Source organism: Manacus vitellinus, unplaced genomic scaffold, assembly GCF_001715985.3.
Source record: "Manacus vitellinus isolate BGI_N305 unplaced genomic scaffold, ASM171598v3 scaffold_13_pilon, whole genome shotgun sequence".
In the NCBI taxonomy this organism is placed as follows: Eukaryota; Metazoa; Chordata; class Aves; order Passeriformes; family Pipridae; genus Manacus; species Manacus vitellinus.
Genome location: NW_021938999.1, coordinates 13,332,041 through 13,355,521, shown reverse-complemented (window position 1 = coordinate 13,355,521; position 23,481 = coordinate 13,332,041). Strand labels below are relative to the sequence as shown.

At 38.3% G+C, this 23,481-nt stretch overlaps 1 protein-coding gene across 1 annotated transcript; it reads left to right on the top strand.

Moving 5' to 3' along the window:
- The first annotated feature begins 256 nt into the window (after positions 1-256).
- On the top strand, positions 257-20,367 carry LOC103760817 (guanine nucleotide-binding protein G(t) subunit alpha-3). The gene is made up of 8 exons (XM_008927355.2): positions 257-374; positions 6,743-6,785; positions 8,082-8,223; positions 11,598-11,755; positions 15,612-15,740; positions 18,311-18,440; positions 18,647-18,800; positions 20,094-20,367. The coding sequence occupies exons 1-8, from the start codon at positions 257-259 to the stop codon at positions 20,282-20,284; spliced, it is 1,065 nt and encodes a 354-aa protein (XP_008925603.1). The 3' UTR covers positions 20,285-20,367.
- Positions 20,368-23,481: the final 3,114 nt, after the last annotated feature.

Here is a 23,481-nt window from a genome sequence, read left to right as displayed (position 1 = left end):
TTTGATCTTGAATGGATAACTTTAATTCTATGACATCATTACACCACATTTTTGTGTCCCTATGTAAATCCTCGACTGTGGCACCTCCAAGTCATGTGACAGGTGAAAAAGGACCATTTGATTTGAAGGCTGACCACAGAGGTTGAATGGGATTTTTAAATTCCCTTTAAGCTCAGGTTGTTGTCCTTCTGAATTAAAGCAACCTCTCTGATAGGAATTATATCAACTGGACAAACAAGATTTTTAACACCTCAAGATGGGCAGCGGAGCCAGTTCAGAGAGCAAGGAGTCAGCTAGGAGATCCAGAGAACTGGAAAAGAAACTCCAAGCCGATGCAGAGAGGGAAGCCAGGACAGTCAAACTACTACTGTTGGGTAAATAGAATAAATGATTCTTTTCCATTGAGGGGTTGTTTAGCTCTGGAATTATATTTCAATACAGTGAATTTCCCACCCCTCACTATTTTAATTGAAGAAGACAATTCTATAACATGTGTATGAAATGTTTTCTGGTTGTGGCCACTCATGAAGTCACAAGGAATAGGCTGGAAATGGCCATGTCACTGTATGTATTCAATTTTAAATGTTTGACTTTGAAAATTTTTAAGTGAAAACATACAGTTAGAGTAAATGTTATGATTCTTGCTTACAAATAACATAGCACAGATTTTTTTTTTTCCCATGGATCCATAAGCATTCATTTGCAGGAGGATTAAGTAAGATAACTGGTTACAATCCATAAGTGTCACAAGGTTGATATTGTTTATTTTCCAAAGTGTTGCACTTCGTTTTTTGCAGAAGCAGAAAGTGATTTAGAATGTTTTTTTTGATGTATAAAAATGATATTGTGGAGAGTGGAATGAAAAGTATTGAGATGAATACAGATTAACATTTTCATAAGCTACTACTTCTAATTCACACTATGATCAATTTATTAGCAGCCAGAGGCTCTAATGGCAAAAGAAAAAAAATATTTTTCTTTATACGTCTTTATTCTCGTATCTTCTCTACCTTAGTACTATGCATGAATATCCAAGAGCATGATAACACTTCCACTGTCTTAATATTTTTCTTCTAACAGTATGATACCTATTATAAGAGTTTACATTGGTTTCTCCCAATGAATAGAAAAACAGCCTTTGATCATTGAACTGTTTCTCATTTTTCCTTCATTGTAATCTCAGTGCTTACAAATGCTTTTAAACTGGCATTTATTCAGATGTAACTAGATCCCTTAGATAAAGTAAATCGACTTTGTTGTTTTGTATCTTATGCAAAAAGTCTATTTATACTTGTTGAGAATCTATTATTATTCAAAAACAAACAAGAGAAAATCGTGCAGATTTTTCAGATAATAATATTAAAGTAGCAATTTGAGACACTTTATGTACCATCAGGATTCAGATTGCAGTTTACAAAGCTTTTCAGTCCAGCAGAGAATGAAAAGATTTTCTGTGCCACATTTATACAAAATATTGTCCCTATTGAGGCAAGCTCAAGTTGGTCAAAAAAAGCCCCAGAACAATATTTTCATTTAAATTTTCATAAAGTTTAAATAATTTTAATGTATTGTTAAAAAAGGAATTGGGACTTCAAGTTAGAACCGGGGTCCATCTACTTTAGCATCCTGTCTCTGACCTTATCCAACCTTATCCATGAGGAAGATGTAAGAAATCCTTTAAGAGGAATGTATAGGATAAAGAAGAATTTTCCAGATAAAGAGGAATTTATAAGTTAAGCAGTTTGATCTTCAAGCTTTTTATGCCTTCACTGTATTAGTGAAGGCTGTTTTACATCAGGACACAAACTAAACTACCGACCCCCCCTGCCCCTGCTGAACTTAAGTATGTATTTAGTGTTAAGGACTGTAGATTTAAATGTTTCCTAATGTATATAATCAGTCTTTTTCTGACACTATTAATATCAATCTCGAGATACCTTCAGTAAAATACTTTGAGATTCATTGCAAGCTACGTGAAAAAGACTTCTTTTTAATTCATTTCAAATGTGAACATATTTCAGTTTCCTTAACTATACAAGCACTCTTTTCATAAGAGAAGATGATGATTAGGATCTGAAATATTTTCTTTATAGATTTCTACAATATCTTCCTTTACTTGTGTCATACATGATAAGAATTTCCTCCTGTTACAACAGATCATAAGGTCTTGGTAAAAAACATGTTGAAGAGAGAAAAAAAAAATATTATGGGCTTAGCAGATTAAATTTTCTTGTTCTTAAAAAAGCAAGAGGTGAATTAACTGTGAGTCTGTTTGGAGCCTATTGCACTGCCAGAGTGAAAGTGTCTCTTGAACACCTGAAACCACAGATGCTGAAACAGTGTGTATAAGGGGCACCATGTATCCCCTTCCAGAGGGACGGTGTGAAATGGCCGGATAGGAGAGGACTAAATCTACTGTGTTCGGATTTGTACCTGTTATCTTTCCATACCTCTGAGGTGATCTCAGAAATGATACAAATTTTGGACTTCATAAATCAAGGGCAGGTCTATTCAAGCCGGCCAAGTCCTACCCTAATCCTAGGTTTCTGTTCAGTCAGACCTTATGTTGCCTCTGTACTGCAGAGCAGCTGCCACCATTGTTTCTTTTTGCAATAGGTAGATTGGTAGAAAACACTCAGAAAAAAAATTGCTATGTATATCATAAGTTTTTCAGTGTGACCATTTTGTGCTTACATATAAAATGTAAAAAAACCCAACGTGTACTGACCAATTCATGAGATGATTATTAATATCTAGTGTGGTACCTCTGTGTCCTCCAATGGGTCCCTTAGTAAAAAAGAAATTATATTCAGAAAACAAAGACACTACATTTGTTTATGTTAAGTTCTTTGACCAGGGCAAACACATTATCTGGCTGAGGTGATCTGTAGTTTATATGACATGCCCAAATAAACTGGGGGAGGAGGAGAATTATGTCAATTCTGACATTCCTCACAAGTTGCCTATGAGCCAAGAGGGTTAAGACCTTTATGTGAAGTGTTCCCATGCTGTCAAAGCTGTCCCATCCCCCAACAAATCTGGTCTTTATATCTATACTTCCAAAAAATCAGGTTGTTTTATGAGTCTGGAACAAATTCCAAGGTGAAACTTTTATTTCTTTTGTATCAGGGCCCTATCTGGCCTGCCCCATCACATGCAGTTTATGTGCTTTGCAGGATGCTAGTTTGCAATTTATTGGTGTGCAAAGTACAGTGTTCATTTCAAATATGGCCAAAATAGCTGATGCTCACAGTGATGTTTCACAGGAATAAGAACTTAGATTCAGTTTAAATAACCATTAAAGCTTTCAAGTTATTTATTTTCTAAGTATTACTCCATGTCCTCATTATCTACAGTTTTCAGTGTCAGCACAAAACTCACCCTAAATAGACCTGGTCATCCTCAGCTCACTTTACTCTCTTTAGGGCTAACCTCATACAATTTAGTTTAAACAGTTGCTTCAGGGGAACAAAAATTGAAGCTGTTTGTTTTAGTAGCAAATATTTTTCTCCACTGACTATAAAAGGTCTCTAGTAATTAGTAGTGTAGGGATTTATAGTTTAGGTATTCAAAACCAGTTAAATGGATCAGTTAGTGTGGTACTGAAGCTTAAGTTCCTGTTATTAACACCTGAACTGGAAACAGCACAAAGACAATACAATAATCCTATTGATGGGAATGCACTGATTTTCTTATTTAGGTGGTGGATCAGCGTTTAAGGACTTCATTCTCTCAAGACAGTTAGGGCCTAGATTTTTCCTCTAGTTTCTTTCTCTTGTGGAGTAAGTTTGTTGAGTCTGGTAAGAGGACCAGGAAGATAGGATTTCCAGTCTGGTTCACAATGTCCAGAGCTCTGAATAGCACAGACAAGGCTCATGCAGATGTGTGAAACATTTTCTGATTTTAATTTCAATATTTTCTTTTCCTGCTTTTTGCTTGTTTATGTCATTGTCAATGTTTTTTCTGACAGGTTTCAAACAGAGGATTCTATAAGGTTTTTTTTATTTCCTTGCCTTTAAATATGGAAACTTTCCTAAACTAAACCTTTCCTTCCAGATAGTTAATAATTGTAAAGAGATAATAGCTCTTGATCAGAGTCAAAAAAGCACCTTAATATATAAAAAAAACTTTCTCCAATGTCTCAGCAGATGCCAGCCCAGAAAGGAGTTTCTACTCTCCACAGCCATTCTAACAAATTCTGTTTAGAAAAACAGTAATGTCAAGTTACAGCTGAGGGCCTGGGTTCTGTTCTGTTTTGAATTTGAGAGATTCTCACTCATTTTCAAGGCACTTCCAGTTTTTTCTCTATTTCTGCTCTGATTTAATGCCTTGGTGACCTGCAGAGAAGAGGTTGAGCAATCCCAGAGCAGCAGGGAAATTTGTGGCAAGCTGCTGGGGGACAGCTTCTTTGCAGCCATGCTACATGGCACTTCTTCTTGAGTCTCCTGTTCAGCCCCAGGGTGCCCAGAACCGTAATGGATTTGGGACTTGTTGGGATGCAGCTCTGGAATACCCAAAGGAAGAAGAGATGCAGGTTACAGCTAGCCAAAGTTCTGCATGTACAGCACTCACTGAAGGTGGATATGGCATTGCCTGTGACACAGTGAATGTGATCTCTGGGAAGAAGGGTCAACCTTACTGGCAGTGGGGATGCATTTCAGCTCCCAGGAACAGTCTCAGAGTTTCAGGCTTTGACTGAGACTTTTGTGCCTGTATTTTCTGGGCATTGATCCATGTCAAGGAAATAGTGACAAAAATGAGAGGGAAATTTGAAAAAGGTAGAGTTTAAATATGTGAAATGTAAAATATGGGCTATGACATTTAAACTTTCTGAGCTCCAGGACAAGACTAGGTTTGGCCTGAGTTCTCATCTTTTATTTAGAAAATCTGGGCTTAAAGAAGGTGCCTTCAGTTCCCTGCATAGTCACATAAAGTATTTTGTTATGCACTATTCTCATTGTTTCTGCAAGAACAAGGCTACTGCAGTGGGTTGAAATGCAGGTCTGTCCCTGTTCTCCCACTCTGGGGACTGGCCAGAGGAAGAGGCTGCCTGGGAAGGGGAAGGAATAAAGGAAGCAGGTGCAAAGTAACTTGTTCCTGACCCAACTCCTGTTGGACCCAATGCAGCTACAGTTAACATGACACTCCAGAGCGAAGCCAAAGTCTGAAAGTCATCTGTTGTTTAGATAAAGGCATTATTGGATCATAAAATAAAGACGAGCAGAGGCAGACAAATGCATCCAAAATATATAAATTACACCTCCCACTCTATTTTAACTTTTCTTTCAGATCTGGAAGACAGGTTCATTTCTATGTTATGATTCCTGGCATCTTTCCGTGAGGTGAATGTATGAATTCTCAGCACAGCCTCCTCTCTTCCCTACAAAAAGTGTAGCAAATACCACCTTGCTGACAGGGCTTTACCTAGTTCTTCAGAAGAGCACGGAAAGAATAATAAATGATCTACAGTGAATTTGCATTTTTTCCAAACTGTGGCAGATGGCAGCATCAGCCCGTTTTGCATGGGCTTGTTTTTCTCCTGCATTTCTACCCTTCCCACCATGGGTTTCAGAAAATGCATTGCATGTGGTTTGCTATCTTTTGTGATTCATTTGAGTAAATTAATCCTTGCCATTTGAATGTTATTAGCTTTACAAAATGTGTTTGGAAAGTCTGTAATTGGCTTGTTCTGTTCACTGAGAAGCCCTTGGTTAAAAAACCTATGCCCCAGATTTTCTCTTTTGTCAGAAGTATTTGACACCATCCTGTGAGGCAAGTAATAATCTACAAAGAGAAAAACAGTGATGAATCCTGTCCCATGGATTCACATTCAAAGTTGAATCCTCTCTTTAGATACTTTCAAAATCCATCTTTTGTTGGGCAGCTCTTGCCAACCCTCATCACTGTCATTGACCAAAGCTGATAGTCACTCATGTTGATTTCCAATGGACACAGTTTACATTGTGTTTACTTGCCATGAGATAAGAAGGCAAATTAATTGTACATAATCTGGTCAAACCTATGCCCTAGTTCTGCAACTGGCTGTGCAAGCAGATGCCTGTACCTCCCTGACAGCTGTGGAGTTTCCCTGTAGAATCATTCCCAAGCTGGGACTGTTGTGCTGCTCTGCAGGTTTCCCACTCCCAGCCACACTACTGCATGGCAGAACACCACGGGGCAGAGGAACTGACAGGACACCAGGGTCAAGTCTTGTGCTCATGTGCTGCCTTTGCATCATGAGCTTGACCACATGCAAGTCTCCACATTCTGCTTTTCCAGTTTCTCAGAGAGGCTGGCTAAAGGGCATGGGGCTTGCTGGTTTGGCTTATAAAAGGTCATAATGCACATTAAATCAGCAGCTACAAATCAAGCAATGAATAGGACACTATCAGAAGCTGTAGCTTGTTCATGTCTTCCTGCCCATCAGCCAGAGATGAAATCAAAATATGAGCCATATTTCACTTCCTTGCTAATTAAAAAGTCTACATTTTTCTCTTAACTGACTGAACTTTCTTTTGCTTTTAAGTGTCCCTTTCCTTTCCACAATTAATATTTGTACCAAGATTTTGTTGTTTTTAAATCCAGTTGGACACTAGAGAGGGTTTATAGTTAGTACAATGGGAATCTAAAACATCTGTACATTTCTTCATAGATAGAAAATTCTGTGTTACAGAAAGTTATTTTTAGTACTTGCTTCTTATTCATCTATCAATCACATCTTCTCAACGTTCCCCTTCTGCAGGTGCTGGAGAATCAGGGAAGAGCACTATTGTAAAGCAAATGAAGTAAGTATCTAAATATGCATATAAGTTGCTGCATTTGGTATTTGTAATATAAGCTATCTAGCTAATAACTTATTACAATGTTTATGCTTATATGAATAAAATGCAAAGAAACATCATTCAAATCAAGTTATTGTTCAATTGCACAATAAATAAAAAGTCACTTTGTAAGCACCAATCTCTTCCTGTGTAAAAATCAAGGAAACTGTTTTACAAAAGCAGTAATACTAGCCTGAATTTAAGTTCCCCTACCTATTTAATATCTTCACCAATGCATTTTAAAGAGTTAAATAAAAAATATTGTGTCATAAGAACAATTTTCTATTATTCAAGTAGCTCATTTTGTAATAAGACAGATTCAGAACCATCCATCAAATACTTTGCTAATCCTTTTTCTCCAGTTAAATGGTGGATAAACTTATTTCTGGTTTGAGTTCTATTCAGGAGACCCTCCCCATTCAGCAAACCATTGAAGTGTATTGTGCTCAAAGCTTCCCCAAATAGGAGCAGATTAAACATTCCTCTGAACTGAGCACTTTAAGAAGGCTGATAAGCCTTAACAGCATGGAGGAGGGGGCAGAACAGTGCAAAGATGAAAGTTATATTTAAAGCCCTGTGCTGTCAACTTGATCACAAATAAGAATTATTTTACAGTAAACTGTTCAAAAAATTATCATTTTTCATATAAAATGTCATCTTTCTGTCACAACCAATGACTTCTTTTTAAGGAATTTTTTTCAGTTAAAAAAAACCCAATTTCAGTTTTGGTGTGGTTTTTTTTCAGTGAAACCTAATATTTTCCAAAGAAGGCTGATACAAAAAAAAATTTTTGCTGAAAATAAAATTTTCACCAAAATCATGGAAATTTTACTCCTACTAATATAATATTCTCATTAATAAACCTCATTTTTTTCAGTCTGAAGATTTCAATCGAAGTTATATCCGTCCACTGGGCTTTGCGCAATATCTACGGATGCTCAAAATATAGATATGCCACAAGGCCCTAAAAAGATGGGGATGGTTATGAGAGATAATTTTGCTTGATGCACAAGGTGAAAAAACAGAACCTGTTCAGTTAGACTGGGTTCACAGATTTAACCTCACAGAGATGGAGAAATTGCTGTTTCCCTGTGCTAGCAGAATAGGCAGATCAACCATTGATAACTGTTTTTCCAAGGATCAAATGGATTAAGTTCTTTTTTCTGCTGACCACAAAAGCATCTGATCTGATTTTTCATTCCTTTCTTTTTTCTTTTGAATGCATCCCGTAAAGCTTTTTTTTTTTTTTTTTTACACCAGGATCATCCATAAAGATGGTTTCACCTTCGAGGAACGCATGGAGTTCAGACGTATCGTTTACAGTAACACCGTGCAGTCTATCCTGTCTATTGTGAAAGCAATGACTAAGTTAGGAATCAGTTATGAAAACCCTGCTAGAACTGTGAGTATGATAATATTTATCTTGAAATAGACATTGAAACACCTTTTTTTCATAGTATAATAGTAGAGACTAGTAGAACAAAGAGGGTCCAGTATTTTCTTTATGGCAGTGGAAACCAGGTACTGCTTGAGTTACATGTGACAAGATGTATTTTTGTTTTCTCAAGACTGATGCCCAAAGGTCTAACCTTTGCCTAAATTGCCATTTTGCTTGTTACAAAAGAAATTATCAACTTGCAAAGACACAATTAAAAAAAAACCAAAACAACACTAAACCCAACAGAACCTTTTCTTAGCTGCTTAGTCATTTATTGCTATTGGGAAACGTAAAAAAAATATTTCCCTCTTATGAACAAACTTTGGGGTTCAGCCATGTAAGGAAGGGTCATGTAGACTTGTTGGGAGCCTTTCAGTTTGGCATTGCTCCTGGAGTAGAGACCTCCCTGTTTTATGGATGCAGTACTAGCCTGCTGGCACCATGGGGAGGTGGAGTCTGACTTTCCTGGCACAGTTGTCAATCCTCTGCACAGGGACATAGAGGCAAAGCCATAACAAGGAGGCCTACTGTCTCTTGTCAATCACATTGAATTTTCAGGGACAGAAATGGAGGAAAAACTTTTCTTCTCTGTGCAATGATTTAGTCTATTGCCTGTAATTCAGATCTTGCTGAGAGTTTCTCAAAGGCCTGTCAGAATAGCAGTTGATTCCAGTTTTGGCAAATTCTGCCTAATCCCTAGAGGTTTATCTAGGAGGGAATAACATCTGCTTATCTGAAAGAGCTTTTCTTGTTCCAAAATCTACATTTCATTATAGTGACATGTGGTACTTTGACCTAAAAAATGATAAACAAAAGCTTGAGAGGTTACTAAAGCTCACACAGGCATTTGACAAAAATAGAAATTAAATGTTTTCCATGAATGCAAGTCATTCAAACAAGCATAACAAAGCCCAAAGGCAGCACACAGAAAATAGGACAATGTTAACTTGCTGTACTGCATAAGGACTTGTCAACCAAACTACATGGCCTAAGACAACTGGACCTTGCAGCACCTAGCCACAGGTCTTGGCTTAGCCCATGATATCTTAGCCCGTGGTCCAGACTCTCTTTACCACCTGTAATTAAAATATATTCTTCCTGTGTCCTAGTTTCAGTCTCTTTTCTCAGCCCTGCCAAATTTTCTGAGATATTTATACATGTTCACTCTATGCCAGTTTCATAGACATTCTTTTCAAGGGATTTCACAGCCTGGAAAACTGGGAATTGAAAATTTTTCTTAAATAGCCCAGTTCATTTCTTAGCATTATATATAGTCAAATGCAGAAAACACAGTTTTTGTAAGTTTATCATTTATAGCACAGTCAGCACACTCTTATTGTCATTGCAGAATAGGCCTCCAGGAACATGGTTGAATACAACTGTATAAAATATTTGCAGTGCCTGTCTTCTTTCCCCTCCAAAATATGTAAGAACAATCTGGATGTGAGTTTTAAAGAAAATAGAAATTTTGGTCACATTTATTTGAATTGCCACTAAACCTTTCCCTTTTTTCCAAGAATCCCCAAAAAATAAGCTTCCCTTTCACATAAAATCATAAACCATTGGTAAACTTGAGCTGTTTTGAGATAAGCTTTGATTTCAGTTGTACTTTGCTTTTTTTCTGTCCTGGACCATATTTAACTGCCTAAAGTTGTCTAGTCCAAGGACTGGGATTATCTTGGTCTTGAAAGGAATGGGTTTACCCATGTTCCAGGTCTGCCTGCAAATATCTCTTACTGGTCCTTAAAGGGCCTCGGAACTTAATTTAGAGAACATCTGTTCTGGGAAGGGAGGTAGTTTTTTCTTTCTAAAGGCTCATTCCAATCTATTTTTAATATGAAAATCATCTGAAGTCTGTGCAAATGACAGTGAGAAACAAAACATTGTATAAATCAGGTTTATGATAAGCTCAATCTGCTGCTTAATCTTCCTTCATTATGTAAGCACCAAAATCCACATTTGCCACCTTTTGCATAATAATCAATGAACATTTACCCCACACCAGGAGGCTCTGAGCTCAAAGCTTCTTGATAGAGGCCATTCAACCAACAAATCCAACCTAGTAGGTGGATAACTGTAATCATTACATGATATGTCATGAAGGAGAGAACATTCAAACTCATATCTTGAAGTTGAACCCTGGAGACAAATGCAGGGCACACAAGAGAAAGTGTGACCCAGTTCTGCTGATCCCAGCACTGCATGAGAGCATGAGGGTGTAAAAAGAGATGGTGGGGTTTAATGCAGAAGAGCAGTTATAGAGCTGCCCACCTTCCTTTTTCCAATAAGGGCAATTTTCTAGTGGTAATTTCCCTTTTTTTTTTTTTCCCCATGCTAACTCAATTTCTCCAAAATTTCAGAAAACGTGCAGTGTTTCATATTTGTTTCTGACTTCTATGAAGTTTCCATAAACTTCACTTTCTATTGAGAGAGATAAAGATATAGCACATTCCTAAAATAAATTATTGTGAAGATATTTTCTATTTTTGAATAAAACATACTCCCTGCCAAAACAGTGTCTATCAGAATCCATTTATACTGTTGCAACTATTGACTGAGAGTCACTTCAGTTGTCTACTTATACAACTAGGAAGGAATTATATTTTATAATTATCCCCTGCTGTGGCAGTGTATCAAATGACTCTATTTTAATCATGCTCTTTATTCACAGTGCATCCCTAAGCTGTTAACTACTGAAAAGAAATATTTTTAATGTAATAGACTACTGGAAGTATTTTTGATTTGACTACAAAAGGAAGAAAATATAGAATGATATATCTAAAATATTTGGGATTTTGTTCTGGTGCAGGTTTCTTCTTCCCCACATAAAAGAACATATAGGAAATCCATTCACTAGTTATATTCATTTTGCCACATTTCTCACTGTGGCCTAAAGCTAGAATTTTTTTCTTTCAAATACATTCAAAAATACATTTATCTATAGATTTCTGCTTAGATATAGTTAACTTTAAATATCCTTTCTAATTTAATTTTTGATACCCTAGTACTCTCTCTTACAATAAAAACCTTACTTCCAAATTTGACTTTTTGTGAATACTTGTGCCAAGATGAAACAGAGACCTTGTATGAACAAAACGAAACAAAAAAAAAAAGATGGAAACTCTGTGTATCATTATTTAAGTCTAACCTTGGCACTAGCTAAAGGGAAGTGAGCTTGTAAAAGGATGTTTACACACACACGGGCGAGAACAGCTACCTGGAAAAAAAAGTGAAAATGAGAAATTTTTCCCCTGCAACTCATTATAAACCAAGCACGTCTTCAGGGAGGTGGAGGGGCACAGCGCGCTTGCACAATATTTACTGAAATTTCTCTTTAGGAAGATGAAAGGAAGCTGTGTGCCATGGCAACAACTCTGGAGGATGGCAACATGTCTTCTGAATTGGTTGAGCTCATCAAACAGCTGTGGCGTGACGGTGGGACCCAGGCCTGCTTCGCCAGGGCAGCAGAGTACCAGCTCAGTGACTCGGCAGCCTAGTAGGTGACAGCAGCTGCTGAGCAGCTGGCTACTGCTGCATGGACAGCTAGGAAGGCTTGAGAGAAGAACTACCCCTCATGTGCAGCAAATGGAAATTGTTGTTCGTTAACCAGAAAAAGAATGAGGGTTTTTTGCTAATGTTCATGACATATTAGAAATGTTTAACTGAAGGAAACAAGTGAAATTAAGGAACAACTTGCTTCTGTGTTTGTTTAAACCATAAAAAAAAAAAGGGTCTGTTCTCTCTCTGGCTAATTCTAAGATTGACAAAATGGGGGAAAGGGTGAATTGAAATGGCTTATGTTCTACCTAGAGTTGTACTTTGTACACATTTCAAGCTGCTTAATGTAAGCCTGGAGAAAACTGTAAAAATTTTCCTCTAAACTAATCCAGCTGCATGGATAGGTGTTCCCTGGGCCATTACAATATCAGCATCCAGCTGAGTCAGTGGTGCTGCAGCCACTCTCTAACCTGACTGCTTCAGCTTCCTTTCTGTCCTGGGAGGTGGCAGACAGATAAGCAGGGGACTAAGGATGCTCAGCTCTGACCCCATGAAGGGTCACTGTTGAGCTGGGGCACATCTCTTACCTTAGCTGGACTCAGTGGGTGTAGACTTTTCATGACTCCCTGGCTTGGCTGCTTCTATAGCTGTTCTTTCAGGCTACAGTCCTGCTCTGCTGTCTTCTCGCTCAGCTCATACAAGACCATGAAGGGAGGTGTCACCTGGGTCAGAGTTTTCCCAAGGTGTGCAAGTCTGACTCTGGACCTGGGGCAGAGGGTTGTTCCAGCTGAGGTCCATCTTCCATCTGTGCTTGGAGGCTTCCCTGCTCCTGCAGCTCCTCCTGCAGGCTGAGGGCATCCGCAGAGTGAAGCCTTCCAAGGTGTTGGGTGTCCCTTCTACTCAGCAGGGAAAGGCATGGCTGGAGGCTGGGCTGGGAGCCAGGCAACCTGGGGGCAGTCACAGCTCAGTACTTGTAGATAGTACAGCGGATATACCATGAAAATATTAAAAATTCTTTATCTGTTTATATCTTCCAAACAAGAATGAAGAATGCAAGATTCCTAAACAAAGAAAATACTGCCTGTATTTATTTATGCTTTATTTGACAGTGTTTTATGGCAGCCTTGTATTCCTATAGCAATAGGGCAATCTTTTTTTCTTAACATACGCTTTCTGACAGGCCCCACTGCAGTTCTCAGCACTAAAACCCTATAACAAACCATCAAAATTAAAAGGAAAAACACCTCTTTACATTAAAAAAAAAAAAAAATCACCTGTTTACCAGCTAACACTATACCTGCCAGATTAGGTTTTGTTTTCTGAAAAGAAGACAGGAGAGTCTAAACTAATTCCTTCTCAGTGTTATGTTCTCTGTCATTTTTTAACTTGCAATGAGTTTCAGTATTTAAGTAAGTTAATACAGACTGTGTCTGTAATCATTATTTATTGCTAGAGTTACATTAAAAGTTAAAGTGATAAGTTTTTCATCTACTTGAACACTTCTGAAAATCCTGCTAATCCTCTGTCTTCATCTTATGGCACCTGATGCTTCTAAAATCTAGCCTTTGGCTCTGAACCTTTAAAATCAACTTAATATTTGCCCTTGCTGCTGTGCTTCTAATGATCAGTTCAAAGCCAGCTACGGTCAATTAACCATCTAATGCTGCAGTTCAATTTCTTTTAAAACCAAAACCCTGGTCCTCAGCTCCCATGAATCAGCTCCTACAAAGAATATTGATTTATATTGTGCAAACTCTGACTTTCTGAGGTTATCTTCTCTAAGACTTTTCATTATTAATTCATGCTAATGAAGTTTGATCACTGCCTTTCCTTTGTGTGTTTTAATTGGGAAAAAAAATGAGATCTTCTGAATAATAGAAAAACTCCCTCTATACTAAATTTGTCTGGAATTTCTTCCTTAGACTCACCTGGAATTAATTCTGTTTTAATATGGAGTGATGAGTAAGGAAAGGGCAATAGAAAGATTATATATTGTGACCTTAAATGTCATTGTATAGCTACCAGTAGTACATGGTGTATCTTGCTTACTCAGTCCTTTGCCTCTCAGAGTAGGACTCATGTCTCCTAATTCAAGCCAAGGAAAGATCAGCATTTGGATTGACCTAATAATTTCCACTCCCTCCTTTGCCAGTGAAGAGCTGGTCTGCAGAGTCTCCCCTTGAGGCTGCCTACAGCTTTAGGGGGAGTCTGAAGTTCCCTCTCTTGCTCCATTAGCTAGATAATTAACTTGGTCTAATTTTGTATGCAATTACAATTGTCTGTCCTGAATTGAATTTAGGCATTTGTGAACTAAGAACTATCAGAACTTTTTAAGCAATTTTACATAAAAGTGTTTGGTTTAGTGCTTACATACTTTGTAAATAACAAAATACTTTTTGTTGCTTCCTTCCACAAGGGTGAGCTGAGATGAGTTTGCCTCAGGCCCTGCTCAGAGAAACAGAGATATATTGCCTTTAAAAAAAAACAAACAAACAACCACATTGTTTCCTGGCCTCAAATAATGGACAAACATTGAATTACTCAGATCAGCACTCTTTGCTGAGTGGATACAGTCTATTCAACTTAAAATGAGAAAATCCCATTTGGAAGCATTACTTGGAAACATCCAAATGAAAGATTCTAGCTTTTTAATTTTTTTATTTTATTTAATTTTATTCAATTTTATTCTATTTTTTAATTATTATTATTTTACAGATTTGTTAAATATTGCAGACAAGGATGAGGAGCTGTGAGGTTTGTTTTGGAAGCTTCTGGTTAAACTGAACAGTAGAACTTGATGCTGGGCAGACAGTGTAGAGAGGGAAAAAAGGTGGCCTGAATCCTAATAAACTTTAGAGAGACAGTGTTTGCTTTGTCAGAGACACGAGGCTGCAAATGGAATGGTGCCAACTGGGACACCAAAAAGCTTGAAAATGTTTCAACTGCTATATGTGGTTTCTTGCTTTTGGCTTTGTCTTTTCTTTGAATATTAGCAGTTAAAAGGTAGGAAGTTACCCAGTCATCACCTCTTTCTTTGGCAATTCATAACCTCTCCAGAGATTCCTAGACCAGCCAGTAGAATTCACAGGCCCTGTCCAGCCATTTATAGAAAGCTTTGTGCTCCTAGAAGACACAGGAGAAGGGTTGGTGGTAGGACAAGAGCAGAATTGAAGATCTGGTTTGGATTCTCATTTTGTGCAGATTTTATCTCTGTATGCCAGAAATAAAGGTAAGTAATCCATACCTTTCCAGGGGGTTATCAGAATACTAACTCAGGGGATCCTCAGCTACATTGAAGCTTTTGGTTTTGATTACAAAATTTATTTTTTTTTAAATTACCGCATACCTTCCACTTGTAAACTGAGAGGTCTACAGGGAAAATAGCCCCTAAAAGTTAATTCTTCCAAAATATTATGCTCTCTCTTTCATTTAGGTAGGAAGATACTATTGCCAGCAGTCTGAGATGCTGTGGTGATTCCTAATGCATCTGCTTCTGAAAGATGCTTGTGGTTCTTCCCTTGTGGCGGAAATCCCCACTTGCTGAGACAAAATGGCCAAACCCCCTTACCTGACAAGGTGGTTTTTTGGCACCCCTGAGGAAAATAAGGATTGTCCTGAACAGAAATTCTCAGGAAGATATTTATTATGTACAACTAAATTACACTTCTACATGCAAGGAAAAAAAAAAGGAAAGCTCTGGACTGTGGAGCTGAGTTGTATAAAACGCAGTAGCACTGTATTTAAATGTGTAATTTACATTACATATTTAAAAGTGGCTCAATATGAAGTGATTGTGTAATGTACTTTTCACCTTTTGATTTCACCAGCCTCCATTTCTTTTTCACTCTCCTTAGTTACCTCAATGATTTGGACAGGTTGGCAATGTCAGACTATGTGCCCAGTGAGCAAGATGTTCTGCACTCCCGAGTGCAGACAACTGGGATTATAGAGACTCAGTTTTCTTTCAAGGATTTGAACTTCAGGTATGAAAGCCATATTTGACAGTTTTCTTGGGTTTTATCTTTCTTAAGCATTTTCTTTCAAAGGCATTGACCTATTATAATGCAGGTAATCCCATTGTGATATCCTTGAATCCAATCTTATTTAGCATTTTGACACAATAAAAAGAGAAGATATTTTACTATCAGTACTCCAACTTTGAGCATATAATGAACCATTATACAGAGGTCTCAGAATATCAGGTTCTCAGAGGACATTTTTACATATGTAAGTGTCTAAAAAGCATTGGTTGTATCCTCCCATTTGAATAATTGTGACATTTATGAAATTTGCCTGCCTAAATGTCCTTAACGGCATGCAAAAACATTTGATGAATATCAATTTGCATGCACTCTCAACCTTCCACTCTTCTTTTGAGAATGGAAATAACTGCTCTTAGCACTGCAATGCCCTACACTTGGAAAAAAAAAAAAATTCTGTCCCATAGGAAATTTCAGCATTATCCTGCATGCCTTCATGCTCATTTAAGATGAAAAGCAAAATGCTCAGAAAAAATTTTTGAAAATAATGCCTCTGAGAAATTTGACTGAAATATTTTATACATTTACTCAAGATTTTGTTATGCTTGGTGAACCAGTTAAAAACATCCAATTCCACATGAAAATGGATTTGAATGAATTATGATAGTTTCAGTGTTCTATAATGCTTTTCTCTATGGACTGAAATCCACTTAATTCTTAATTTAAAGGCTGGGGTGCATACTGAGGAATGCAGTCTAGACAAGAAACTGCCTGTAGAGACACAGATTTATAAAGCATGAGCATTATAACTTTTACATTTTTCATTCATCTTCTTTTTTTGTCCTCATGTACCAATTAAAGATTCCCCAAGCTCTCTATGCTACCACACAGATGCTTTGACACAACAAGATGAGATTCTGAAGTAGATGCCCTACAAATAAATTATTATCACCTATTAATACTCTGGTCACTTGTGAAAATTCAGCACTTACCCACGAATTCTGTAGTACAATCTCATAGATATCATATTCTTTTTCTCTGGTTAACGTATTTCCAGACAGCTTTGTATAATGGAAATTTGAGTGCCTTCAGTTACAATCATAGTTTATGTAAGAAAGAAATTCAGGGTGGAGAAAGAAATCACCAGAATGCAAACACTCTTTGACATGGATGTTATCAGTTCTGATATTAGAATACCAGCATTAGTATCTAGGTCTAACTGAAATGCAGCACAACTGAGAATTTATTACTCAAGTGTCTGTAAACAGACATGGCATGTTCCTAATGCCACCACAGACACAAACCCAGCATTTTTACCCTTTCTGCTATGCATTATAGTAGTGTTATGTGAGTAAATTCATTGCTAGTTGCAGACAGTTGAATAATAGGAGGTAAAATCACCACAAAATAGTTTGAGGGATTTGAGCTGCTGTAGGGATGCAGAGCAGTTATAAATCCATTTTAACCAGCCAGTTACTGCTACTTTGTATTATCAGAGCAGTGCAAAACAGCTGGAGGATCCTGATGACTCTGCACTAAGTTTGATAAGTACCATAAAAGCATCTATAAAGAGAGGAACACTTCCACATTCAGAGTGAGCTTCGGCTGATGTACTGATTGGGCTTTGGGTCACAAGCCACACATGCATAAAAAAATCCCTATGAACAGATGCCTCATTCACCAAACACTTGTCCCTCTTCTGAACTGAGTGAGGCAGAAAACATTTTGTATCTGCAAATATAAGTGGGAATTTTGAAAGCTAGGGCTAAGCAGAACAGTGGTAGCTTTGATGACAGCTCCATCCTAGTTTGGCCCTAACTAGATCTCATCTAGGTGTGCTCAATTGGCTTTGGATCCCTTATAAAGAGTCCATCTAAAGTTCATATGACTACCTAAAAGTACTACTTCCTGGCAAAGTCTGAAGGAAATTAATGCAAACAAGGGCACCCCTACAGTTCCCTCACTACAAAAGAAGGGATTCCTACTCAGCAGGAATTGCTGCTTAAAGAACAACTAATGAGGTTGATAGGGCAGAGACCTCCCTACAGAGGTGTGCTGTAGTTTGTATAGCAAGCTCAGTGATCTCACACCAGAGCAGTGAGCAGACAGCGAAATCTAGTTACACATAACCGGTGGGTCAACCCATGACTCACTTCCAGTCATAAGCCTTATTGATCAATGTGTCAGTTCACTGCAAGCAAAACCATGAAGTAGCAAATGACACCGAATTTGAGGGTCTCCTACCGATGTTTCAGAACTCTCTCCTGAATAAATCCTTGTCTGCAAGTCTTAGTACTGCACTGAGACCTTATAAAGAGATGCAGAGCCCCACCTGAAAGTACTGAATGTTTTTCTTACATGCAGGTTTTTAAGCCTTTACATTTTGTTTTATGCCCACTACAAAGCCATGAATAACACAGAGGACTCCTTGACCTGTTGGGATAGAAACAGATCGATATTTGGAAAAGCTGAATATTTGTCCTTCATCTCCAGTTGACTCTGTGTGTTACAGCATGACTACATCCTTACTAGTTAGTGCTTTACATTGTACATATGTTATTTTTTCTCCAAAGGATGTTTGATGTGGGTGGACAGCGATCAGAGAGAAAAAAGTGGATTCACTGCTTTGAGGGAGTTACTTGCATCATATTCTGTGCTGCACTCAGTGCCTATGACATGGTTCTGGTGGAAGATAAAGAAGTGGTGAGTCAGAAGAAACAAACAACACTTTTTGCTTCTAAGTTTTAATGTACTTTCTGATGGCATATCAGAACTATTCCTGTTCCCTGATAACCATTTAAAGGCTATTACACTGTATTGGTTCTTTCCAGTAAAGAACATTACAGTAAAAATGACATATGGAGATGAGATTTGTCAGTCTCTCATATTTACCTTTTGCATCTCAACAGAATAGAATGCACGAAAGCCTTCATTTGTTCGACAGCATCTGCAACCACAAGTGCTTTGAAGCCACTTCAATTGTGTTGTTTCTAAACAAAAAAGACCTCTTTCAAGAGAAAATAACAAAAGTTCACCTGAATATCTGCTTTCCCGAGTATAATGGTAAGTTTGGAGTGTTCAGAAGAAAATACATTCAGATGATTAGTGCAGGCCATGCATTAAAGATGGAGACTTTGACTCAGGTCACCTATATATAACCCTTTAAATATTCAGCATCTTATCTAAGCATCTAACCTTTCTCACAAAAGAATGGTGTGAGACAGACATTGCCAGAATTCAACTCATCTCACCTACTCCTTACCCTTGGGTGGGTTCGTCTTTCTGGAAATGCTTATTTCTCTCCATTGGTGGTAGAGGAAGCTGAATAACCCAGAAGTTTCAGAAGTGTGGTGTGATGAACCCAGCCAGTATTTCAGTGCAGTAACTTACCACTCACACACACCATAAGTGAATCCAAGTTTTTGTCCCTGTTTTGAGAACTTGTTCTATTAAAGAAGTCTGCCTCTTTTTGTATGTCACAGTAGTGTCTACTGGAAATAAGAATAACACTAGATGTTCCCAGCTGATGCAAGAGAATATATAAGGCTATGTCAGGAAGTGCCAGAGAAAAACCAAAATCTGTTCATATTTTAATATTAACCTAATGTATTTATGATAGAGAGTGTCCAGAATGAAGCATATTATTAGAGGACGGGTTCTGTGTACTACCTGAAAAACAGTTCCATCACTCCATTTCTCAGGAAATAAACACAGCAACCCAAAATTGCTCAGTGGGATAATCAGACATGATGTACTAGACTCAGTGGAGCTACACCACTTCACCCTTGCCCGAGGCTCAGACAGGATGGGAGCCAGCAAAGGCTCTCAGCGGCCGCTCCCTGCTCCAGACTTACAGCGAGGCCGTGGCACCAGTGTCCACACCTGCTGTTCCTCTAAAGGAGTGCTACCAAAAGGCAGAAAAGCTGCATGAAGAAATTAAGACTGAATATAAAAGCACCTGATTTTTTTCCCTTTTTCCTTCTTCAATTCTTTAATCTCTTAATTGTTATATTTCCCACCAAATTTGTCTCTTATCTGTCTGAATCCCTTTGAATTTGTGTGCCTTCAGTTTTCCTTCTGTTTCTCTCACTTTCTTCTCTCTCTTGAAGGTCCTTCACTGTTTCACAGTGGCTTACTCAGGAGCATTTCGCTTCAGAAATGAGGACTTCTGGTTAGGCGTTGGAATTTAGATTTAGGGGGGCAGTTTAGATACAAAATTTTCACACCTAATGAAGTTAATTCCAGTAGAAAATTAAAAAAAAAAGGCAGAAAAAAAAAGTTCTTGTCTCTTTGCAGTTCTTAGGAAGTACCAGTTGAAATTGTGTCTTCTCTTGTTTTTGCTGGTTTTTCCACTAGGACAAAACACATTTGAAGATGCTGCAAACTACATCAAGAAACAATTCCTAGACTTGAACATAAGGAAACAAGATAAAGAGATATATTGTCACTTGACTTGTGCCACGGACACCCAGAATGTCAGATTTGTTTTTGATGCAGTCACAGATATAATAATCAAAGAAAATCTGAAAGACTGTGGGCTTTTCTAGCTGTTCATGCTCAGAGCCTCAGTCCATTTTCCTCTCTTCGTCTGATGTGCTGACTGAAATAGAAAAACCCCTCTAGGTAAGAAACAGTATCAATAAGACACCCGTTAGCAGTATGTTGAAGCCTTGGGTACAACCTGACCATTTCAGACCAACACTGAGTTTCCATATCATAGGAAGATTGAAAAAAATTACTCCTGTTCCACAGAGATGCTGGCTGCTGATAAATCCTACTGGAATAAAAGCCACATTCCTGTTTAAGCCGATATCATAGAATGATCGGATGGTCTGGTTTTCAAGGGACCTTAAAAATCATCTAGTTCCAACCCCCTAGCCATGGGCAGTGATATTGTCCACCAGACCAGGCAATCAGCACTTCTCAGGAAACTGAGGACACCTCAGTATTCTGTGTTTTCTAGTGATGAGAGAAAAAAGATAATGTATAACATATAGAATATATAACTGAATTTTATTTATAATTGAAGCCTTAAGAAAACTATAGCATTAAGCATTATCAATACATAATTTACAGTCCATTTTGTTTTCATGTTACATATACAACTAAAAATGACATACCATTAATTTAACAAAGGCAAACTCCCAGACTTAAACAGTATATGACAAAGAGCAGTGCTAATCTGAATATTTAATTATACTGTTTTGTTAGAAGAGCTGAGAGAAATATACATAAAAAATGCACATAAAATTGGCAAATGCTGTTATCCAGTTTGGAAAAAAGAAAACACAATAAGATGGAGGTTAAGGAGAAAAAAAATATTATAAGAGCTCAGTTCCTGGCCATAAATTCAAATTGAAACTTTTTTTTTTGCAATTAAAAGTGAGACTTTTTTTAAATATAGTTAATAATCGTGCCACTCAATAGCCTCTTTAGTGCCCTGTGACTGCAACAGTAACTTCTACCACTGCAGAGCAGATGTAAACCCACCAGTTCTCATGGCACCATGTAGATACCCATTCTCTACACAAAGAACTTGCTAATGCAGAGCTACTCCTCCTTTACTCCTCTTGATTTATTGTGGTTAATTACAGAAAATATTTTACTATGTTTAATGGACTGTGTCCTGGTTTCAGCTGGGATAGACTTAACTTTCTTCTTATTAGCTGTCACAGTGCTGGGTCTTGCATTTACTATAAAGTTTTCCTTACTGCTATTATTGCCGCTATTATTGTTGTTAATATTATATTGTACTTTCTTTCAATTATTAAATTTTTCTAATATAAACCCATGGACTTTACCTTTTCCTGATTCTCTTCCCCATCCCACTGTGGGGGTGCGTGTGAGTGAGCGGCTGCATGGCACTTAGCTGACAGCTCAGGTTAAAACATGACAGAGCTCTAAATATATTCAACTGAATTTTGAAATTCAGTCTTGAAATAACTCTCACTTTTGGAATAGGTTCAGTGATGGTTTCCTTTTGGTTTTGTCTTTTTTTTTTTTTTAATACATTTCAAACTAAGTTTAACCATAAGGTCACTGTGTTATGGTTAACCTAATTAGCATAGGCAACTTGGCCACTGAACAACAGCATCCTGCAGGTTGTGCACGTGAAGAGGGTCGTCAGAGTGTGGAGATCTCCCAGCAGAAGTGGGGAGTGGAGACCTAAAATACATTTTGCACCGTCTTGATTTCTGTTGCTGCCTGATCTGTAGTACTTCACTTGATTAGTTCCTTATTTGTATTGGAATTAATGGATTTCCAGTGGTAAGGTTTCTGGACTCATTTCCAGCAATAAATCTAATTTAAAATTAATAATTTGAACTATGGTGACATCAACATTAATTTCTGATGCCTTGATAACATAATGAAAAACAAGGTCTTTAAGAAACAAATCCATGAACAAACACATTTCAAACCTATTCTTCAAGCAAGTGCCAGAGAAATCAGACAGGTTTTACACCTCAGCCTTAAAGCTACTACAGGTAAGACCACTTAGGTCGTGTTTCCTGCTCATGAGGAAAGAAGTTTGGCTGGTCTGAGTGCACCAAGTGACAGGAGTGAGCTCTCGGCTTTGTGACCCTCCAAGGGAAGGGGCTGCAGGCGATGTCCTCAGGCATCTCAGGGAGCTGAAGGGACAAACCGGGGGGACAGCACAGGTCAGGGTGTGCAGGACCTCCCACAGCCCAGCCAGCAGCTCCGTGTCTCAGTGACACTGCAGGGAGCACAGGCAGTCTGGGTGTCTGTACACAGTGCTGCATGCAGGGGTGCTGTGGGAATCAAAACCAGAGCCTAGATCCCAAATAATCCCATTCCTGAGGGTACTGCTGCTTGTGGGTCCAGACCAGGTTGGCACAGCGGGCCAAGTTGTGCCCAGGAGTGTGTCCTCATGATCGCTCTTATTTCTTCCTTCAGACACAGAGAGGGGGGCAGGGAAAGGGCCCAAGTGTGACATCTCTTACTGCATGGGGTGTAACCAACGTCACCTACATCCTGCTTGGGCTGGGTTACCCCAGTCAGCAAGCCGGATCACTCTCTTCTCAAGCCTGGCTAATACTTTAAGGTCATAAAGCATTTCTGAATCTACCTTGTGGGGTCACTGAGCTTCTGCATTCAGGTATCAACCCACGGTTGCCAGACCTGCTCTGAAACCCAGGACTGAAGGCCGACCCTTCCATAGCTCTGCAGCAACCTAAACTCCACCTGAATTCTCCAGAAGGGCCAAAAAGTGAGGGGTGAGAAGGACTACAGTGAACTGGCTGTACTGAAGGGCAGGAGGAAGAGTGAAGGCTGTGATATCTGCCATGTGGTTTTTGTACATGGTACTTTTATCCTTTTATTTCAATGTACACACAGAAAAACTATCTTCCCATTTTTGTTGAAAACAGGGATTTTTCACAAGGGAGGGAAATCTCTGAGGTCAGATGGAAACATGAAACATGACTTCCAGAGAAAAGATAACCAGAGGTTTCTGAAAATCTTCCCAGGACTGTGCCTACACTTAAAATAGAAAAGGCACTAAATAATAGAAAACATCCCAATTCCTAACCCTAACTGCAATTTTTGCCTTAGCTAGGAATGAGTTTGATCCCATGAGCCGTGAATGATGAAGAAAAGGTGTCTCTAACAGTTTGAAATCTACCCCATGCACACAGGAACCTCTGAGTTGCATCAGGAACCTGGGTTCATGAGCCTGCTTTCCAAAACCCTTGTTGTAACCCTGATCTTGGTCCTGCTTCATTTC

Coding starts and splice junctions, on each gene's coding strand:
- LOC103760817 (XM_008927355.2), top strand. CDS start 257: ATGGGCAGCGGAGCCAGTTCAGAGAGCAAGGAGTCAGCTAGGAGATCC. Junction 375..6,742: donor AGTCAAACTACTACTGTTGG/GTAAATAGAATA, acceptor CCCCTTCTGCAG/GTGCTGGAGAATCAGGGAAG. Junction 15,741..18,310: donor TTCAAGGATTTGAACTTCAG/GTATGAAAGCCA, acceptor TTTTCTCCAAAG/GATGTTTGATGTGGGTGGAC.